The sequence below is a fragment of the Larus michahellis genome, chromosome 2, assembly GCF_964199755.1.
Source record: "Larus michahellis chromosome 2, bLarMic1.1, whole genome shotgun sequence".
In the NCBI taxonomy this organism is placed as follows: domain Eukaryota; kingdom Metazoa; phylum Chordata; class Aves; order Charadriiformes; family Laridae; genus Larus; species Larus michahellis.
In genome coordinates this window covers 73,311,122-73,330,449 of record NC_133897.1, presented here as the reverse complement: position 1 = coordinate 73,330,449, position 19,328 = coordinate 73,311,122, and the positions used below count along the sequence as shown (strand labels likewise).

At 43.5% G+C, this 19,328-nt stretch overlaps 2 protein-coding genes across 4 annotated transcripts in view; one reads left to right on the top strand and one right to left on the bottom strand.

Annotated features, from left to right (window-relative positions):
* Window positions 1–1,349: 1,349 nt before the first annotated feature.
* RBM24 (RNA binding motif protein 24) lies at window positions 1,350–12,353 on the bottom strand. 3 transcript variants are annotated; one of them, XM_074575880.1, is made up of 6 exons: window positions 11,777–12,353; window positions 11,036–11,159; window positions 9,873–9,927; window positions 4,336–4,387; window positions 3,274–3,468; window positions 1,350–2,643 (listed from the first exon to the last, which is right to left on the bottom strand). In XM_074575880.1, the coding sequence occupies exons 1-5, from the start codon at window positions 11,942–11,944 to the stop codon at window positions 3,313–3,315; spliced, it is 555 nt and encodes a 184-aa protein (XP_074431981.1). In that variant the 5' UTR covers window positions 11,945–12,353; the 3' UTR covers window positions 1,350–2,643; window positions 3,274–3,312. The 3 variants fall into 3 exon arrangements, with proteins under 3 accessions (XP_074431981.1, XP_074431980.1, XP_074431978.1); XM_074575879.1 differs by lacking the exon at window positions 4,336–4,387 and having other exon boundaries at window positions 11,777–12,351; XM_074575877.1 differs by lacking the exon at window positions 4,336–4,387 and having other exon boundaries at window positions 1,350–3,468; window positions 11,777–12,345.
* Window positions 12,354–18,874: 6,521 nt separating this feature from the next.
* ATXN1 (ataxin 1) overlaps window positions 18,875–19,328 on the top strand; it is a 371,277-nt gene continuing 370,823 nt past the window's right edge. Inside the window, exon 1 of the mRNA XM_074575863.1 lies at window positions 18,875–19,277. The gene's annotated coding sequence lies outside the window, so the exon portion shown is untranslated. The remainder of the gene's footprint in view (window positions 19,278–19,328) is intronic.

Sequence of the window (19,328 nt, the reverse complement as noted above, 5' to 3'; positions counted from 1 at the left end):
TTCTGGACACATGAAGGAGAAGGTGGCGATTTGGAATAGCCAGCATGGATTTACAAGGGTAAATCATGCCAGACCAACCTAATTGCCTCCTGTGAGGAGATGACTTCATCTGTCGATGAAGGGAAAGCAGAGAACGTTGTCTACCTTGCATTTAGCAAGGTTTTCCATGTGGTCTCACACAGGATCCTTGTATCTGATTTCAGATGGTCCAGTCTAGATAGGCAAAAAACTGACTGGATTGCTGGTCAAAAAGCACTCATGCTCTGTCCGGAGGCTGGTTACAGTGGAGTTCCTTGGGGGTCTGTCCTGTCTGATATCTTTATCAATGACCTGGAGGAAGAGACAGGATGCAGTACTATTAGGTCTGCAGAATGACGATACTAAATGGAGGGTGTGGTTGATACGCTTGAGATCAGGCCGGCCATTCAGAGGGATTTACGCTTGCCGAGGGCCTAGGCCAACAGGAACCTCATGAAATTCAGTGAGGACAAATAGAGAGTCCTTTATCTCTGACAAGACTAACCCCCTGCATACCCCAGGGCATGACTGGCTTGGTAGCAGCTCTGCTGAAAAGGACACGGGAGGCTTGGGGCAGGCTGAGCAGGAGTCAGTGGTAAACTCTGGCACCAGTGAAAGTACGTCAGACTGTATCAAGAGGAGCCCAGATGGCAGATCAAGGGAATTCATTATTTCCTTTTACTGAGCACTCATTAGACCACAGCTGGCATAGTGGGTCCAGTCTCGAGTCTCCCAGTAGGTGAAAGCTGCTGATAAACTTGAACGACTCCATTGGGGGGCCAACAGAACGGCTGGCGATTGAAGCATGAGACTTGTGAGGAGAGGCTGAGGCGTTGGGGTTTGCTCAGCCTACGGAAGAGAACAGCAACTTTCCAGTTCCTAAGAGGAGGTTACCGAGAAGATAGGGCTTGGGCGCTCTGCCAAAGAATGAGACGAAGGTTATAAACGAACAGGGGAGGCTCTGACTAGACAGAAGGAAAAAAAAAAGACACTATGGATATAATTAGGTATTGGACTACATTACCCGGAGATCATGCAGTCTCCACATGGAGGATTTTAAGACCTGACTGGACAAAGCCATAAGCAACCTGGAGCCTCCCAAAGTCCCTTCTACTCCGAATAATTTTATGGTAACTCTCAGGATGGATCTTCTCCATCTTCTCTGTAGAATTTCCTGCACGTAATACAGTTCATATCAATCTATGTATTTAAAGTTGGTGCATATGCTGCTATTCACCCCACAGACCAGGGAAGTTACATAAAGGGTTGCCCCCCTAGTTTTAACTAAACAAGCTCTAAGACAATTTGAGCAAGAACATCACTAGACGGGATGCGACAACATTTTTTTATTGTTTTAATACGAGTGAATAGATTAAGAGATCTGAAATGTTGTAAAGCAATATACATACTGAATAAATAATATGCACAGGAGAGTCATGTCTACATTATAACACTGGCTAGTATTCAGAATACTTAAAATAAATCCAGTGACATTGGATAAAGTCCATAAAAATGCTATCCTGTCTTCCCTTGTATGAAATTGTTCAAGTATAAAAAAATCCAATACAGTGTAAAATATTAAATTCCATTTCGGTCAAGAATAAAAATTGCAAGTATTGTAGTTTCACAGGACAATGTAAAGCAGCATTTTCTAGCAAAGGGAAAAATAGTCAGTCTACATACAGATGAGTGAGAAAACGGCACTAATGTATTTGAGAGGTCTACATGAAAAACTAGTAGAGGGAAAAAGAATGAACTAGCAATATTTTATGTAAAAACCTAAAAAAGTGTTAATTTAAGAGTACCCTCATACAGTGCACATACTGAATTTAAATAAATCCAAGTCAACATCCTTAGTTAATTAGGTTAATATTTAATATGCTACATCTAAGCCTACTAAATAATTTATGCCATGAGATGAATACATAATTTTACAGTGTCACATCTAAAGTCGCTTTCTTTAGAGTGCAGCATAGTAAAACTTTCAAAATAAATATTTCTTTTTAAATAGCATAACAATTAAGGCACAGTATAAATCACATACCATTAACCCTTCAAGAACTGCAGTCTTGGTAACAAAAGTTGCCTTGTGTACTGTACGTTTGCTAATAAATATTTTAAATAGAATCCTGAAATAGATATTAAAATTGTACAAATGGTTTCAGAAAAGAAAATTCCCTTAAAACAGTTCTTAAAGGTTTTAATTCATTAAGCTTCTTCCTGCCTTTATTCACAAGTTACGAATAGATGCAATAAATAGAAAGAGAAGGCTGTTGTAGTAAAGGGCTGATCCTATTTTAGAATCAGAATAGCTGACACCAGCAGTTAAAGTTTCCCAAAAGTGAAACAGGATGGGGCGAGGGATTAGGATGTGACAAGCTCATCACATGAGCACGAGTGATGTGTTCTGTCCAGAACTGTCTGTGTTATTGATTGTCTCTACAGCTGTTGCACCCCTTACTTCCACATCACTTGCTCCATAGTTCCACTCATCCAGAGGACAGAGAAGAAAATAACTTTGGTGCCTGTCCGCCATCTTACTAGCCGGCCATCTTCCTTGGGTTGTTCGATGCCCGTTAGTGAGACAGTGAGAAGGTACTATCTCACGAAGACAACTTCTGAAAGCTAGAAAGGACAATCAGTGCTTTAAGCTTGTTTCCTCTTAAAATGGATAAAAATTACATATTGCTGACTCAGTTTTTTCCCTGGTTCAAACTTTTCAAATACCATTTGCTTACTTATAAAAGGCAGTTTTGCTTCCCTGATACTGTAAAAGGTACACCTTTGCCTTTTTTTGGTTCTTGTTTGTTTGTTTGAAAATATGAAGTCCCATTGCTACTCCTGCCACTCTTTCATGACAGTACAGTATTTTCCCCCCCCCCCATTTTCTTCTGGCTTGATACTTGAAACTAGACATGCCGCACTACCCCTCTCCTCTAACAACATGATTTGGATGCATACTGTATGAAGACAGTGGAATAAAAATCTTTAGTTTCGCAATAGCATCGCTTTCCTTAAAGCTCCTTAGTTAATATCGATTGTCTCTGATTAGCTACGTATACTGGAAGGCTGAAAAGAGGAAGAGAAAGAGCGAGCTTCCTTCAGAAGTCCATCTGCTATTGCATACGGTCTGTCTGCAGCTGTTGGGGCTGGTACTGGCCAAAAGCAGCGGCAGCAGCCGCAGCGGCCGTCCCCGGCGCCGCTGCGGTGATGGGCTGCTGCACAGCATAGCCATAGCCCCCCGCCGCCACATACCCGGCAGCGGCAGCCGGCGAGGCAGCGTAGGGGTACTGCTCATAGGCGGCCGCGGCGGCCGAGTACTGGGCATAGGCAGCTCCGGTGTAATCGATGTAGGGCGTAGTGGAAGCAGCAGCCGCCGCCGGCTGAACGTGGGGAATTACCACTCCCGGCTGCACGAAAGCCTGTGGATAGACATAGTGAGCAGGTATCCTGTTGAAAGATGGGAGAGGGAGTTAGAGTCGGGACGCGAGTCGGCGCCTAAGCATCATATCCGTACTCCGAACTAAAACAAACTCAATTTAGTCGTTGTTATGTGCATAGGGTTGCCACAATAACGAGACCGAATGGACCAATTACCAGTTCACTGGCCCGAAGAGAAGCATCGCTCCAAAGCGCAGCATTATAGCTGAGTTAAACAGGAGTGTTTAATGTTGCTTGAGGACATTATGTTTAATGCTATTAAAATCTTTAGACGGACCAGGATTACTGATGCCAGTTTTAAGACGAGTCTAAAGGAGTAAGCTTGATTATTCCATCTGGAAAATTGCGGTATTTGTTTTTCAAAACACCTGTAAGTCATTTTTATTACCCTGCTTCTCACTTAACTACTTGACTCTTAGTAAAATTATTTCCTGCAATACTGTTATTATTAGTAACTGAACAGTTTGGTAGCATCGCTATAATGAGTTTGACAATAGCCAATAAGGCACCAAAATGGCTGAACCCTGACTTTATGTAAAGTCTTCTCGGGGAGGCGGGGGGAAAGAGTGTATTGTGGCAACCCTACTTAAGTTGCTATGCAGACTCAGCACACATTAATTTCTCTGCAACCTCAGTCACCCTTATTAAAAATAAGAAAAAAAACCAACACAGGCGACAAAGGAGTTTAAATAAAGTTCACAAGTGTGGTAAACACAGCAAGAATCACACTTTCCAAACGAACGATAGTGCAGCTCACTCCGTCACAAGAGGCCATTGAGGGGAAGCTACATAGATGCTATTAAAATCCATAACAGTGACTCCTAAGTACATGTGCATCACACTTTTATAAAGTTCATAAGGACACAAGGGTCAAACCTGTTTGATTATCAGGCCACTGATGTCCTGTTTTGTGCCAGCTTGTTTATTTCTATGCAAGACATACAGCATAGAGTTTTTTGGGAGATGGGCATAGGATTAAGTCTAAATAGATCTGGTGTTTAACAAAAGCAAAAAACCAACAAATTTACAGCTTAAGAAATAACCATTCTGAACAGATCAGTGCACACTTTCCCATCTTCTCCAAGTCACAAAACTTGCTTCCTTGGCTTGCTTACTTAGCCCTTCGGTTTTGAAAATTGGTCATATCATTGTCTTAGCACGCAAGTGTACATACAAGTTCATCTCACAGTTGTATAATATGGTTTTTAAAAATAATATACTCAATATAATGATCATTTTACATTCATAACCCTGTCTTGCATCTGGCTTTCCACAGAGAAGTCCCTCGTATAGGCAACTCCTTTCCAGTCGGTGAATCCTTACTAATCCATGAAAAACTGCTTGTGCTGATTGACTACTATTTCATACTGAACTTTACCTTTACAGACAACTCTGAAGCCTGCACCAACCTTTTAGCACACTGTAAGCACAGCTGCAAGTTGCAATGGTAAAAACTGTCCTCTTTTCTCCAAATTCAAGATTTAATGGAAAGGGTTTTGGTTTTTGTTTGTTTCATTTTTAAAATAACTTCAAGATTTACTTAAGTGGTCAACACAGAAACGTTTCAATCAGAAGGGATGCTGTCAACTAGATTCATAGCAAAACATAGTTTAGAATAAGTGATAGTCAGGTTTTACAACAGCCTAGTTTTATTTTTAAGAAAAAAAGAGCTCAGTTGATTGAATAGGAATATTAGCAGAAGAGAAATGTTCAGCTGCTGTATTTAAGACATGAACACCACAATCATAAAAACCCAACATGTCAATTAAATTCATTTCCTTCTGTGTGAAGGGAGAAAAGGGAAAAAAAAAAAAAAGAGTGACAAATAGGGATTGGGAAGGGAAAGAAAACATAAAACAAAACCATCAGTTGGGTTTTTAACACTCACCTAATTTATGAAGTGATTAGCCAGAAGTGCATTTGAAGCATACTTAAGCTGGCTCTGGGCATTTAAATACACATCGTTACCTGAGCTCTCCACACAAAATGGATGAGCATAAACAAGCATTTGGTATTGGTCACCACTCAAATACAATCCAAATAAATATAACACCATGTTTTTTAAGTATTAAGGGAAGAGGTATAAAACTAAATTTGAAGTCACCGAAAGCCTCTTCTGCATCATTAAAAGTGCATTTAACACCACATCAAAGGAATCTTTACATACAGCATTTATGAAAGAGAGGAATTCTAACAGAAGAGACAGTAAGCAAGCTTATCGAGATGCTTGTGTTGACTTGAGCTGATGTTACTGAGATTTTCTGAAGACATTAGAGCATTCGGCCATATCCTCGAACAAGACAGAAAGATACATGTGCTCCCGCTTAAACTCTTGTGACTTGTTTTATTTAAGCCAAGAAACTAACAGGTGGTGAAGTTATGAAACATTATCTGTTTGCCACATCTTACCCTACAATAAACATAAACCCCGTGCAGGCTCCTCACCACCATGCCATTTCACACATGATGACTGACAGCATAAGCTGCACTGGGGCTATTTTTGATCATCTGTCATGCTACAACTGTTCTGAGTCGAGTAAAATGGCTTTATATGGCCAAAGTAAATTTCTACCTACTGCAGAGGCCAGCAAATGCAGGTCTCAGCCACTCAGAACCCAACCGCTTTTAATGCTTTGCCAGGTCAAAAGCTGCAAAAGCAATTCCCAGTTATGCTGGATACCCTTAGCATCCTTAATTTTAAATAAAAGCTGCTGCTTTACTTCAGAGAGTAAGAGTGTGAGAATCAGACACGGTTTAAGCTTTCTTTCCTGGCAGTAGTTTTTATTTTGGAACGTATATTTATTGTTTTACACTTCTGCAATAATGAAAAAGGGAAGCCACATTTAACTTTAGCAGTAACTGTAGCTTTGGGATATTCAAAATTGAATGGCATACGCTCCTGCCGTGTGCCGCAAGACCTTTATTGTTGTAACAGAAGATTTGTGTTTAACTTAGACCTCAAAAATAATCCTATAAGTAATGATAAAGTGAAAGGTAATTGTTTCAAGGAAAGAACGAACTTTGTCAGCTAACGCAGAGAGCTGTGGCATATGAAAATTCAGCAGTAGTAGCACATCATTGACTCTCAACATTAAATTATTTGAACTAAATGTTTTGCTTTGGCCCTTGCATGGCATCATCTCATTTTGTAAGCATAATTAAAGAGTACATTTTCAACAAGGCACAGCTTTCCTTATAGCAGAAATAGGTTACATACACATCAAGACATACAAGACTCTTGAAATGCTTCCTTTTAAATTTGTGCCCCATACCATTAAGAGGACATTTAGCATTGTGCAGGCTGACTTCTGACTGTCCCAGCTTCATTCCCTCTTTCCAGATTATCTGTAGTCTAGTATTATATAGGTCTTTTGATCATACACTCAAGAGAGGGCTTTTCCGTCTCTCTTAAGAAAGGCAGAATTGCCTAACTCCTGGAAGATAGTACCATGCAGATAGCATCAGCTAAGCATTTGATAATGAGCTTAATAACTTTGGACTTAACTCTGGTCTTACTAAAAACAGCGGGGATGTTCTCATTTTGATCATGGTACAAGTTTTAGGCAGAAAATGCAGGAAAAAAATGTCTCTCCAACAGAATAAGTCACATCCTACACCAGTATATCTGTACAACCCCAGATTTTCCCACCAATATTAAATTGAAAATTACAAAACAAAATGAGAAAAGCTATCTCAGAAGGCAAAGTCATCTTCCCCCTCCATAAATTCCTATTGAATTCAGAGATAGTATTTTAATAAACAATCCTGAAAACAGAACTGTACAGATAGCCAGTCCTGTGATCCAACAGCTTTCTACAAAACACACCAACAGTAAGATAGATGCTGAATTTAAAGAGCAGGGAGAAATGTTATTTGGTGGATGAACTGATCTCTGCAGCACTGAATAAAGAAAAATTCCCAGCAGCTTAAATGCTTCATGCATTGAAGCTAATCTAGTTTCTGGCTCCCTCCACCACAATAACGTTGTACTTAATTGAGAATACTGTACTTCTGCATCTTCTCAGTAAAAGTAATCCAATTATTTTCAGTTTCTTGTTTGATAGGTGGCAAACCATATCAAAACACTGCTGACCATACCAGAATATGGCAGCACCTTGCTAATTTGCACTCTGGTAGGAATAAAAAAAACACAAAATATTTGGAGCTTTTTGTGTATGGACTAGCAGGGTAATGGTAGTGAATCCCCACTACAACCCATTTTACACAGCATATTAGTAAAGTGTACTTTTTTCAAAAAGTGCAACTGCACAGGAGGAAGAAAGACTTCAAGGTGACCATATATTTCAGTGCAAGCCACGTAACATCCTCTTAAATGTGAACTTTTCAATGAAAATAGATTCAAATAAGCACCGAAACAACCACTCTTATTGTCAAGGAATATAGCGAATGAAGATGTTCATTCATCGTAATGAATGCTGTTCTTCTTAATCTGAACTGCAGTCTTTAGAAAAGGTACAGGTCATAGGATATTCTGAGGAAGAGGCAGGATTAGTAATCTCCTTTGTTTGCACATAGCAAAAGAAAGGCAAAAGCCAAGGATTAAAAATGACCAATTTTCATATATACATGACCCTGCGACCAACATTCCTTTTTTTTTTTTTTCCCCAGATTTATGTACATTGCATTAGAAATAAAACCTTATTCAGCCTGCTGGAAGAACTTCCCTGACCTAAATGCGATTTACATGATCTATTGCTCGCTCTAGGTAAGGAAAGCAAGAAAGAGCCCTACATTTGCGCAGTTCTTTTAACAACAGATTGCCACAGGTTCTCCTTTTCTGTTGAGCTCAGCAAATACTCAGTCTCTCCGCGGCTGATGCCCGGGCGCTCCACCGGTTCCTCTTTGCAACAAGTGCTTTAACAGCTCTGGAGACAGCGCGCTCCACCTCCCGCCTCCCTTAGCGCGGGCATCATAAACTGATGCCTGCATATACGCTGTTGTCTCCTCACACTTCAGAGAAGTCGAACAAAAGGCAGTGGAGGATAATCATAAGAAGGGGAAAGAAAAAAAAAAAAAAAAAAGACAAAAAGTTTTCCACAACCTCCCCATGGGTCTCAGAAGAATCAACATTCTCTTTTCAAAGTATGTAAAGTTTCTAGGAAAACTTTTTTCCTACAGTTCTGAGGATAGGAACTGTTTCCTAACGTTTTGATAAATCAAACTACTGAGAAGCTATCGTTGCTTAATAACAGCTAGGTACAATATTCTAAAGGTATTCTAGTCAAATAAATAAAATTCGTTTGTGACGCATTTTCCCTATTTTATTGTTAGCTTACTCATTAATCAGCAAAATGCATTTCTTTGCAATGAGTTTCTCAGTCAGTGTGCATTAGTTAAGTGACACTGTATGGAAAGTTTAAAGCAGACTTCACCTCCTAATTAAATGCCTGTAAGAAGGAAGAGTTAGATCTACTTAGGAATAGTATACTCAAGTAAAGGAGAAATGCGCTACATATTAAAGACAGATTGAAGAAAAAAAAAAATCTCAAATTAGAAAGCCCAAATGGACGCACATTGTTAATAAGGAGCTCCACACCCCTCCCAAGAACAAATCCCCCCCCAAATTATGAACATGCAAGCAATACGTTGATTTACTTGAAAATCAAGAAGTCACACAATTTAGCACTCACTACAAAATATGGTTAAAAAAGTCACAGGCTACAGCTTGAAAGCAAGGAAAAAAAAAAAAAAAAAGACCCTTTGCTCCCCATGGCAAAGTCACTCCTCAACAACAAAAACAAAATTAAAAAGACCCCCCCAAAAAAACTTTCACTACAGCTCTTTCAATTAAATAAAAGCACACAGTTTAGCTATCAACACCACTTCATTACTGTAATAAATAAATAAAAAAAGCACACGGAGGTCTATTGACTATATAAAAAAAACATACATGCATCGTTAATCACCATTTTAGCTTGTTTGTGTTTGAGTCTACTGGTTACAGAGTTTAATTCCAAACAGAACTATTCCACCTCTTTATCATCATATCCTTCTGATCAGTTATCTTAACTGTAAACGATCCCTGTCAGATTAGAAAGAGATAAATAACATTGAGTCAAGCTGAGAAAAGAGAAATGGGGCACAGCAATCTTGCATCAAGTCATACCTCCTTGTTTTATCATAGGGTCAAACGGGACTGGACTGCTTAGGTGGAAGGGACACGTCCCACACAACTTGACTCAGCTGCGGCATTTAGAACATGACCGACAAGGTGAGCGCGTTTACGAGTATACATTTACAACTCTGAGGACTTCAGCATTGCTGGTGAGTTTATAAGGCTGCTACTGCAATAGGCCTTCAAAGATCATACTTTTTCTTTCCTTTTTTTTTAAAAAAAAAAAAATAAAAAATTTTTTTCCTCCCCTATTTGAGGTCCCATTGAACAGACTTACCCAAAAGGCCTCTGTATGAGAGCTGGATGAAGCTGCTGGACACCAAAGGCAAAACCTATCAACAGAAACACATCACATTCTCTGTATGGGTGTTCTTTTGGCCACTTACTTATGCTATATACATATGCACACACAAACGCGGAGTAACAGCCTTCACTAACAACTTCCAGTGACGATGTCTGAAAGACTGCAGAACCACAAATCAGAAAACAAAATATATCAATCCATATGCACACACACACATATACATGCATATAGAATTTAGAACAGCAAAGCCTTCCTAGAGATGTTTAGAACAACTTTTTCTCTAAACAATAAGCACAAGGTTTTTGTTTGCATTTTATTTTGTGCTCTGTTACGGTCCCTAACTTTAGCCTCTGAAGGATTATTTGGTACTTTATACTCATCAGGGTATTTGTGTACTTTCTACAGCCTTAAATCCGAGCCATGTCTACTCATGAGGACTTGGCGTGGGGGTCAAATCCTAACTTCATTTCTATTCTTCAAGTGCCCAAGCATAAACCCCTTCTTTCTTCGGTGGCTGCTGAATTACTCACACAAGTGTTCCTCAGGCCAAGTGCAGGGGAATTCAGAGCAGCCTCCTTTAGGGCACAAATGTGCACACACTCTGCGCTCCTGCCCCCCGTGCTGCAAAGCAGCAGTTGGGGAAGTGGCTAGGACATCAGATTGGCTCAGATGTGGTTTTAGGAAGAGCCGTTTCATTTTCAAGTCTGCGTAATAGCTCCCATCTGTTCAAGGGGTTTGCATTAAGATATTGTTTGTATTAATAAGACCGCACACATTGGAAGTGATTCATTCCTAGGCCAATCTTTCCTTGCAACGATACTGTAAATGGTCAGTGCCACCACATTCCCAGCAGCAGGAATAACCAATGAAGCGTCTGAGCTGTGGAAGTCTTCCTGGGGAATGGCAGATACTTCCTTCTGATTGCTTTTGGTTTTTAAATGAGGCACATGTACAAAACAGCCAGAAAAGTTACTACACACTGCGTTGAAAAACCAAAACCAAAGCGCACCCAGACAGCGAGTGTACTTCAGGAAAGTGCCAGGCAGCACTACCTTTTTTTTTTTTTTTTTTGGAGTTTCACGCTCTTCAGAGACCTGAGGTACAGAGAGAAAAGCCGTTCGGGGCCGCTTCCTCACCTGGTTGCATTATCCGCGGCTTGGCACCCAGGTACGCCAGGTTCACGTTGGCTTTCCTGCCATCGATGATGGGGTTGGGGTCTTTACAAGCCCTTTCAGCAGCAGCTCTGTCAGCCATGGTGACCTTAACGGGGCGATGCTGCGCATCAGATCCCTTCCCGCGGGGAAGGAAAAGCCTCTCTCTCCCCCACCACGACACACACCCGGCTTGTTCCTCCCACCCCCCCAACCAAGGGCGGCGCTGGGGGCCATCCAGGGCGGCGGGGGACCGGAGCGGAGCGTGTCCCCGACGGCCGCGCCGGGAGAAGGGAGCCGGGAGAAGGGAGCCGGGTCCGGCGCAGGGCGGAGGGCGCGGACCGAGCTCGGCCGGCGGCAGATAAACCCCCGGCGCGGCCGTATCAGGGAGCAACAGGCGCGGTGCAGGCGCTGCGAGAAATTAGGCAATTCCGCCCCCCGCCCCCCCCCCCATCTCCTTTTTCAGTAATTCCTTCCCCTCCTCCCCTCTCCACCACCACCCCCCCGCGCCTCTCTCCAAACTCCCCAGCAGGGAGAGGGGAAAAAAAAATTAAAAAAAAAGGAGAAAAAGCAAAAAAAGCCAACCGCTCTCCCGTGCTCCCCCCCCCCGACCCAGGCACGGCTCCTTCTTTCGGCGACCCCCGCAGAAGTTTCTCCGCCATGCCCATGCGGCCCGACCACCTGCCCCCTCCCCGTTCCCCCCCGGTCCCCCGCCCCGGCACTTACAAAGCCGTATCCCCGGGACTTGCCCGTCTGCCGGTCGGTGATGACCACCGCCTCCTCGATGTCCCCGAAGACCTCGAAGTACTTGCGCAGGCTGGAGTCGGTGGTGTGGTAGGGCAAGCCCCCGACAAAGATCTTGGTGTAAGTGGTGTCCTTCTGCGTCGTGTGCATCTTCCGCCCGGCCCTGCGCGACGCGCCGCGCTCTGCACCCACGCGTGGCCGCCGGGGCGTGCGGGTCCTGGGCGGCGAGACCCGCTTCCAGACTCAGCCCTTGTTCTTTTTTTTTAATTTTGGTTTCCTCTCCTCTCTGCCCCCCTCCCCGCTTGCCACCCCCCCCCACCCCCCCGCCACCCAGTTACAAGGCAATTCCCCTTCGCCTTTGCCAAACCCAGCTTCCTCCTCCTTTCAAGAGCGGAGCCCCGCAGCCTCCGGAGGTTTTGAGGTAGGTACCGGCAAAAGGAGGAGGGGAGGCCGGGCAGCAGCCAGCCTGGCGGCCGTAGCGCTGGAAACGAGCAGAAGCGGCAGCTGGAAGAGGAGCGCAGGGCCCGGGCGCTAACAACTGAGTGGCCTCCCCCCCCCTAAAAGCCACCGGGTCGGGCACTCTCGGTTCCTCCTCCTCCCCCTCCTCGCAGGGGCGGGGACGGCGGCGGGGCGGACCCCGCGCTCGGCCGCGGCCCAGCCGGGGCTGACACACAGCTGTTGGCAACAGCTGGATGCCCCCCCGTGCGTCGGAAGCCTGCCCTCGGAGCTGCCAGGCAAAGGGGCCGCCTCAGGCTGGGTGCCCTCCGGGGAGGGTTCGCCCGGGCTTGTGCAAATGGAAGTGCCGGGAGGCAGGGTCTCGGCGGGGTCACCGCTGCCTGGCCGGCCGGAGAGCCCACAGGCACAGCCGGCTCACTGGGTGCTGGCGGTCCTCAAATGTTTCCATCCCTCCCCAAAGGCTTGTGGTGAAACCACTGCCACCCTCGCTTACCTCTCTCCCCAATGCTATGGTGCCGCAGCACTTCCATTATTATTGGTGGTGGTGGTGGTGGTGGTGGTGGTGGTGGTGGTGGTGGTTGTGGTTCTTGTTTTTGGTTTGGACACAGGATGAAAGAAAAAAACTGGTAAAGCTGCTTCCCTTTTTCTTTCTCTTCTCTTGCTGCCTCTGCCCTGTGCTGGGACTGGGAAGGACGCAGAGGAACAAAAAGAAAAGAACGTCTGTGTGACACGGAGAGGCAGAGGACTGTGGGAGTTGGGGGGAAGGGAGACTCACAAGGAGACAGGATGGATGGCAGGAAGGTTAAAGATTGGGGAAAACAGATGTGCACATGTGTATAGACTTCTAAACCATTCCCTTGTGGTCCCAAAGTCTTGATAAGTACTGGTGTCCCTTTTTCCTCTTTCTCCTACTTCCCCCGTCTGTTAGACTTTTTCCTGTGAAGTCCCTTTCTCCCTTAGAAAAAAGAGCAATACATCAATTGCAGGAGGGACTTTCACAAAGCTCTTCAGCCCCTCCAGTACCAACGGTTAATCATAATGACAACACTAAGCCCTAAACTTAGGCCCTGCTTGCCCAGTATCTTATCTCGGCCCCATTTGATTTTTTCAGCAGCGGTTGTCCTAGTTCTAATGGCCTGTACGATGTTAGGTCATGCTGTCACTAAACCCTACTTGATCCTTCAGACTCTCCAGATTAAATCATTTGGTTTAATATGTTGGGACTAACTCAGGTTGAAGCCTAGCAACCCTAGCAGGATCCAGATGTAAATGTTGCTTTTCAGCTCAAGCTACGAGAAGCCCTTAACCTTGGCCTGAATCCAGTTAGGCCAGCTAACTCTACCCCAAAATTTCTCCTGGCATGGCTTTCATGCTGGTCTGGAACATTGTGTTAAACCTGACACTCCATCCACTTCTGTTCCAAGGGCTAATCGTAACCTTAAACTCTGGCCCAGTTACCTGAACTTAAATCCTAGCCCAACTAAAGGTGTCAGCGCTCAGCAGAGCACTGCAGCATACAAACCGCTTAGGAGTACGTTTAAATTCTCAGCCCCTTGTGGACCTGAAAGATGAACTTCGCCTAAAACCAAATGTAGACCATCCCATCACATTTCCTTTCCCTTGCTGTGCCCAGTACTCCTGCGCGTCTTGCGGCATCTGCAGGAGTGGTGAATTAGTCTAGTTTTGCAGTCATTACACTGGCTATGCCAGAACTAATTGCAGATGTATTTAGGATTTCGCCTCTTTCAGCCCAAGTGGAAGATCCATGACTTTGACAGACCCAAACCCAAAACCTAACCTTTTGGTCTAACAGCAACAGCAGGTCTTCCAGGATTCGGAAACAAAACCTAACTTTCCACATTTATGTCCCAACAAAGGACAAACTTCTTGCATTTAGATAGGGTTCATCAGGCAGCCCTTGCTCTAGGCTGAGTCCTTCTGTCACAAATCCAAACACAACCACAATACTATGATTAACTTGAGGTCCAGGATACATTTCTTAATAAAAAACCCCACAATTTATTTCCCTCAAATGTCCTTAATCTGCTTACTATTTTTGCAGCATTTACAGGTTCCTGTAATGAACGAGCCTTTTCTGGCTTTTCTCTTCTAAGGCACAAACCTGATTCCAACCAAACGTAGCCTTAAACTAAGAAAGTTAGCCCCCAAAGGAATAGACCTAACTTGCACTACAACACTACCCTCATGCTACAGGCCTACAGACCCTACAAGAACTGAAAATATATCTTCAGCCCAAATTGTTGCCCATTAGATTTTTCTGTGTGCCAAACCTCATGCTATTTCAATGGTGCCTACAGGATTCACGTATAATATCGTCAGTCCTTGCCCTTCTTTTCCTAACCTTAAACTGAACCATAACTGCTGTCGGTACCGCAGCCATTGCAAAACCCCGTGGTCATGGAACCACAATTCTGTAATCTCATTTCTCTCACAGCCTAATCCCAGTCTTCAGCCTAACCATAGTTTTAAGTTAAAAGAGGTGACGCTGCTGTCCTGTGAGTAACCCGTGCAGTCTCACTAGTACTGTACTCCTTGTTCGATATTCCCTAGAGGATTAAGATGGCCACACAATTCTCCATCCAGTTCTCTCTCTCAGAGCTTAGCTCTGTTCCTAATTCAACTGTTTCTCAGTCTTAATCGTCACATTAACTCTAGGTTTATCCAAAGAGGGGTGACCTTTTATCATATGGAAGTGAATTAAAGCCCATTTGAACACGTTAGTGTTTAGGAATATATTGTATACTTCTCTCCTAAACTGTGTGTTAGCTCCAAATTTTAGGCTAGTCTTAACCCAAAGGAGGTGATCACAAACACTCCAGGAGGGTAGTTCTTTCACACGTCACCTATTTTGGATACGTTCTGGCCTGATTAGGGCTTGGGTCTTTGTGCTAGGGCTAAGGGTCAGTACAGTGAAGCCTGACGAGCAAGGTTCATCTATGGAATCTGTAGGTACCACAGAAAACTGATGAAGATGGATGAATTCCAAGTTGAGGATGAGACTAAAGTTAGCTGTTGGTTGGACGGTGATTATCTGGCTGTGTTGGATGTATGACTAAGTTTGCAGTCGGACTAATGGGTTTGAAGGTTTAAGGGCATGGACTATTGTGCTGCACGGAGGTCAGTGGGCAACTTCACCAATGTCATTATCCCAGTTGCTTGAGATAATATGTTTTGTGTTTTGGGGTGGGTCAGCAGGATGACTTACTGCTATGGATCTGGTTCTGGCTTTGGAATGCAAGCGTGGAAGAAAGAAATTTATTCCTATATCCTGCAAATTTTGCAGTAGTGATGCCACTGGTGAAAGCGTGACAGTTCAGGCAAGCAGTGAGAACTTGTGGAAAGAGGGGTGTGTAGGTAGGGCATTCCTGGGAGAGATGTGAAACTGGGGTTCCTAAACCCGTAAAGAGATTTAGAAATTGAACATGGGTCACCCATGTTCTGGTGCGTACCGCAAACAGTAGACCACTGTAAAACCTGAGAGAAGTATCGGTTTAGCCACCCTTAGGTGGCTATTTTGGCATTTTCAGGATCTCAGTTTTGAATCAAAGTAGAATGTAGGCCCGTAGGTCCTGCTGCACTCTTTTGTAACGCTGCGAGTCTCTCCCAGGTATGTAGATATTGTTGCTGAGGGCTGTTGTAGCTGACAATTACCTTCCATGTAATTTTAATGGTTTTAAAAATGTACATCAGAAGCTATACATTAAAAAGTGTTCTAATGTTTCTTTTGGAACCTAGTAACATGACTTAATGGGAGGAAGCCCCAAAAGCTATCAGTTACAATTAATTATTTTTACTCAGAGATTTTGTGGTTTTGCTGTCAAGGTAAGATAGAATAGACAACTCCCCAGCTTACCAAATGTTACCACTCCCTGGTATCAGCGTAACTGTAATGTCATGCTTTTTATTTATTTATGAGCACCATATGCCTGTCATGTCGGAAACCAGCGGATGTTATGTGTTCATTCATTAGGTTTCTGAAAACAACAAAGACCCCTGATTATATTGCATACCCGTCGTTCTTGCTAGTGCTTTATTTCAGTAAATAACAGTGGTCTTCAGAACATTCAGTACACCATCAATTAAACGCAGTTGGAATTTCTCTATATATTTACATATACATATACATATACATATACATATACATATACATATACATACGGATGCATTTTATTTGCTAATGCTGTTACTAGAATGCCTAGGGCCTGAAACTCCATGATCTTTTAGGCAGGGCTGAAAAGAAAAGCAATTATTTTTCTGTTAACCCAGTAAGACCATCAGTTTGGTCAGTGAGACTTACATTTCTGCTGAAGTTCCATAATGCCATAGCTCTGTGAAAGCATTCGGCTAATAACATTAGGCATGGCTTTGTCTGCTAATCTGTGCGCTTCCACCAACCACATCCCATTACAGAGAGGAACAGAATGTCTAACCTCTGCTCTGCTGAGTGTATTTACATGGGCAATAGTTTGACTTTGTCTGGGGAAGCATAAAGTACAGTAGTAGGTAGCCCACTCGTGTTCTTAAACAGATCACAGCGTGAGAAACTTATAAGCCTCATCGTCTTCTCACTCTTCTGGCTGATGTACAATCTTATCTATGATTAGTTTTTGAATTGTCAATTTCTGCTAAAAATTTCCTAACTGGGGAAGCTTCCACCACCTCTCTTCTGATAGTGTATCCCCATTATAACAGATTTCATCGTATGATTCTTTTTTCCCGAAACCTATTAATCTTACTGTTTTCCGAAGTCCCTTTTGCTATGGTGTCTGAACTTTAATCCGCATAATCTTTGGCTATTGTAACCTCCTTATTTCCAATTAAATCACCAAATGTAGACCACCAAGGGTAGTTTCTGTTAGGAATATTCTTCCCTGTAAAGGGCAGTAGAGGAGGTGACATAAAATTTTGGCGATTCAGCAAACAAAATTCAAAGCTTGTGAAACTGTGGATGCATGACATATTGCCTATATATAGGAAAGTAACGGGCATGTCAGGTGAAGCAGGGGTGAATGGTCAGCGTACCCAGAAGGTTGAATGCATTCATAAAGGTTACAATGAGCACATGATGTTGGTAGGGGAGCACGTGGAAAGGAGCGGTAGGAAAAAAAAACAACAACAAGGGAAAGGGTTTATGAATACCAAATCATGACTGCTATACTGAATAGTGCTTCCCAGTGCTAGAACAGGTCAGAAGGCAGAATGAGGCTAGTGCCTGGCATGGACTGAAGTTGTCCTATGATGCCGTAATGGAGGGAGGGCTGAAGCCAGAGGCTGAACATGCAAAATCACAAAGCTCCCACACCCGCCATGTGACACACTGAGAGTCAGGAGAACAATGATCCTTAATGTCGACCACAAGGCAGCTGTGCAGGGGAAGGAATAAACGTGGGTTTGCAGACTAGCCGAAGTTTAGAAATTGGCCTGTGAAGCACCAGACTCTCCTACTTACCTGTCCTGGTCACAGGAAACTAAGAGACATCTAACAAATCTGCAGAATACCATTGACGTTGATTTGTGCGGTGTAATACCTGGATGACTCTATGCTAAGCACACTCCTGTGCATCTTCAAGGTGTTGTACACCCGCCTCCATCGTGATACCTGATGGGAAAACCAGTGCTCAGAGCTGCCTGTTGAGCCACATACACGTAGCCTGGACTGATACAACCACGTAACTCGTTGCTTGCTTGTATTTTGTATGCAAAACAAGAAGTGCCAGTACAAGGAATATTTTTGAGAAAGAATTCTTAGCCAGTCTAAATTGGTGGAGCGCTGCTAAAAGCAAAGAAACTAAACCAAACTACATCAGGTTGCATCTGGCCTTCAGTCAATACAAGCAGAAAAAAGAAAGAAACAGAAATACAGGGATGCTGGTGAAAGACAGAGCCATTAAACCCTAGCCAGTTATTATTACAAGGGATTAAACTGACAGTCGACAAGCTGTATGCTAGACATTAGCCTCATAGAACAGCGCACATCTGTTAGTAGAAGTAGGTTAGTAGAAAAGAAAAAAGATGTGGGTAGGTGGATAGAAATGCAGAGAACTCATTCAAACACACGTCAGCCCCTCCAGTTCTTAAGCCATGTTGGAGAAAAATGGAGGTTTCAGTGTTCTTCAGTCCTCACCCAGGGACATGTCTGCAAATCCCAGTGTGAGCAGAGAAAGAGAGGGAGAACTGCTCCACAGAAATGTCCTCTCCTTTCCCTTGAAGGTGTCTGGGGCGCAAAGGCAGGTAGAGGAAGAGTGGATGAATTAAATTTGTGCTCTGTCTTCTTCACCCAGTGTCTGTTGCTGGGGGCTGTGGAGGAGTCCTTCATGTGGTCACTCAGATGCTCAGACAAGAGCTTGAGACTTCCGTTGCTAGGGCTGGAAGAGAGCGTTTAGGAAGGAAGATGGGCTTTAGCCAGAGGTCATCCCATTTACATGCTGTCCTCTCTCAGGATAGACAGTATGTTGCCAGTCTAACCCATAAAGTGCTGGTGAGTTGTGTTGTAAGAGTATGTAACTTGTTTACTAGTTCAACCATGTTTTCTGATCCAAAGATATCATATGTTGCTGTCAAGTATTTTTAGTCCGAGCTTCTTGATATCCAGTTTACTTTGCAGTCTTGGTTTCTTCAACTAAAAATAGCTCCAAGACAACAATAGCTCTTAGGTGGTTCCACTTTTTGGATTAGACAGGATTCGTTAAAAGAAGTAGCAACATGTGATGGTAGTTTGGTGCCTTATTCCAGAAGGATCTTGGAGAGATTTACTAGCCTGCAGGGAGCCTCACCACCTGCTGCTGTGGGGCAGTTATCTCTCCACTATGACACAGCATTCCTCTTCTTCAAGGACTGTCAGAGCAGATTATCTTTTCTGGTTCACAGATATTTTTTTCTGGCTGGGATTTATTTTTTTTTTTTGGTAGGTAGAATGAGTTACGTTAGAGTTTGGCCTGAACACTAAAGTGAAACAAACTTCTAGCTGAGGAAGATCACGGAGGCTTCCTTCGCAACCACCCAAAAGGTCGGGATCTCTGTAGTACATTCTCTTGGTAAGGTGACACCTGCAGGTATA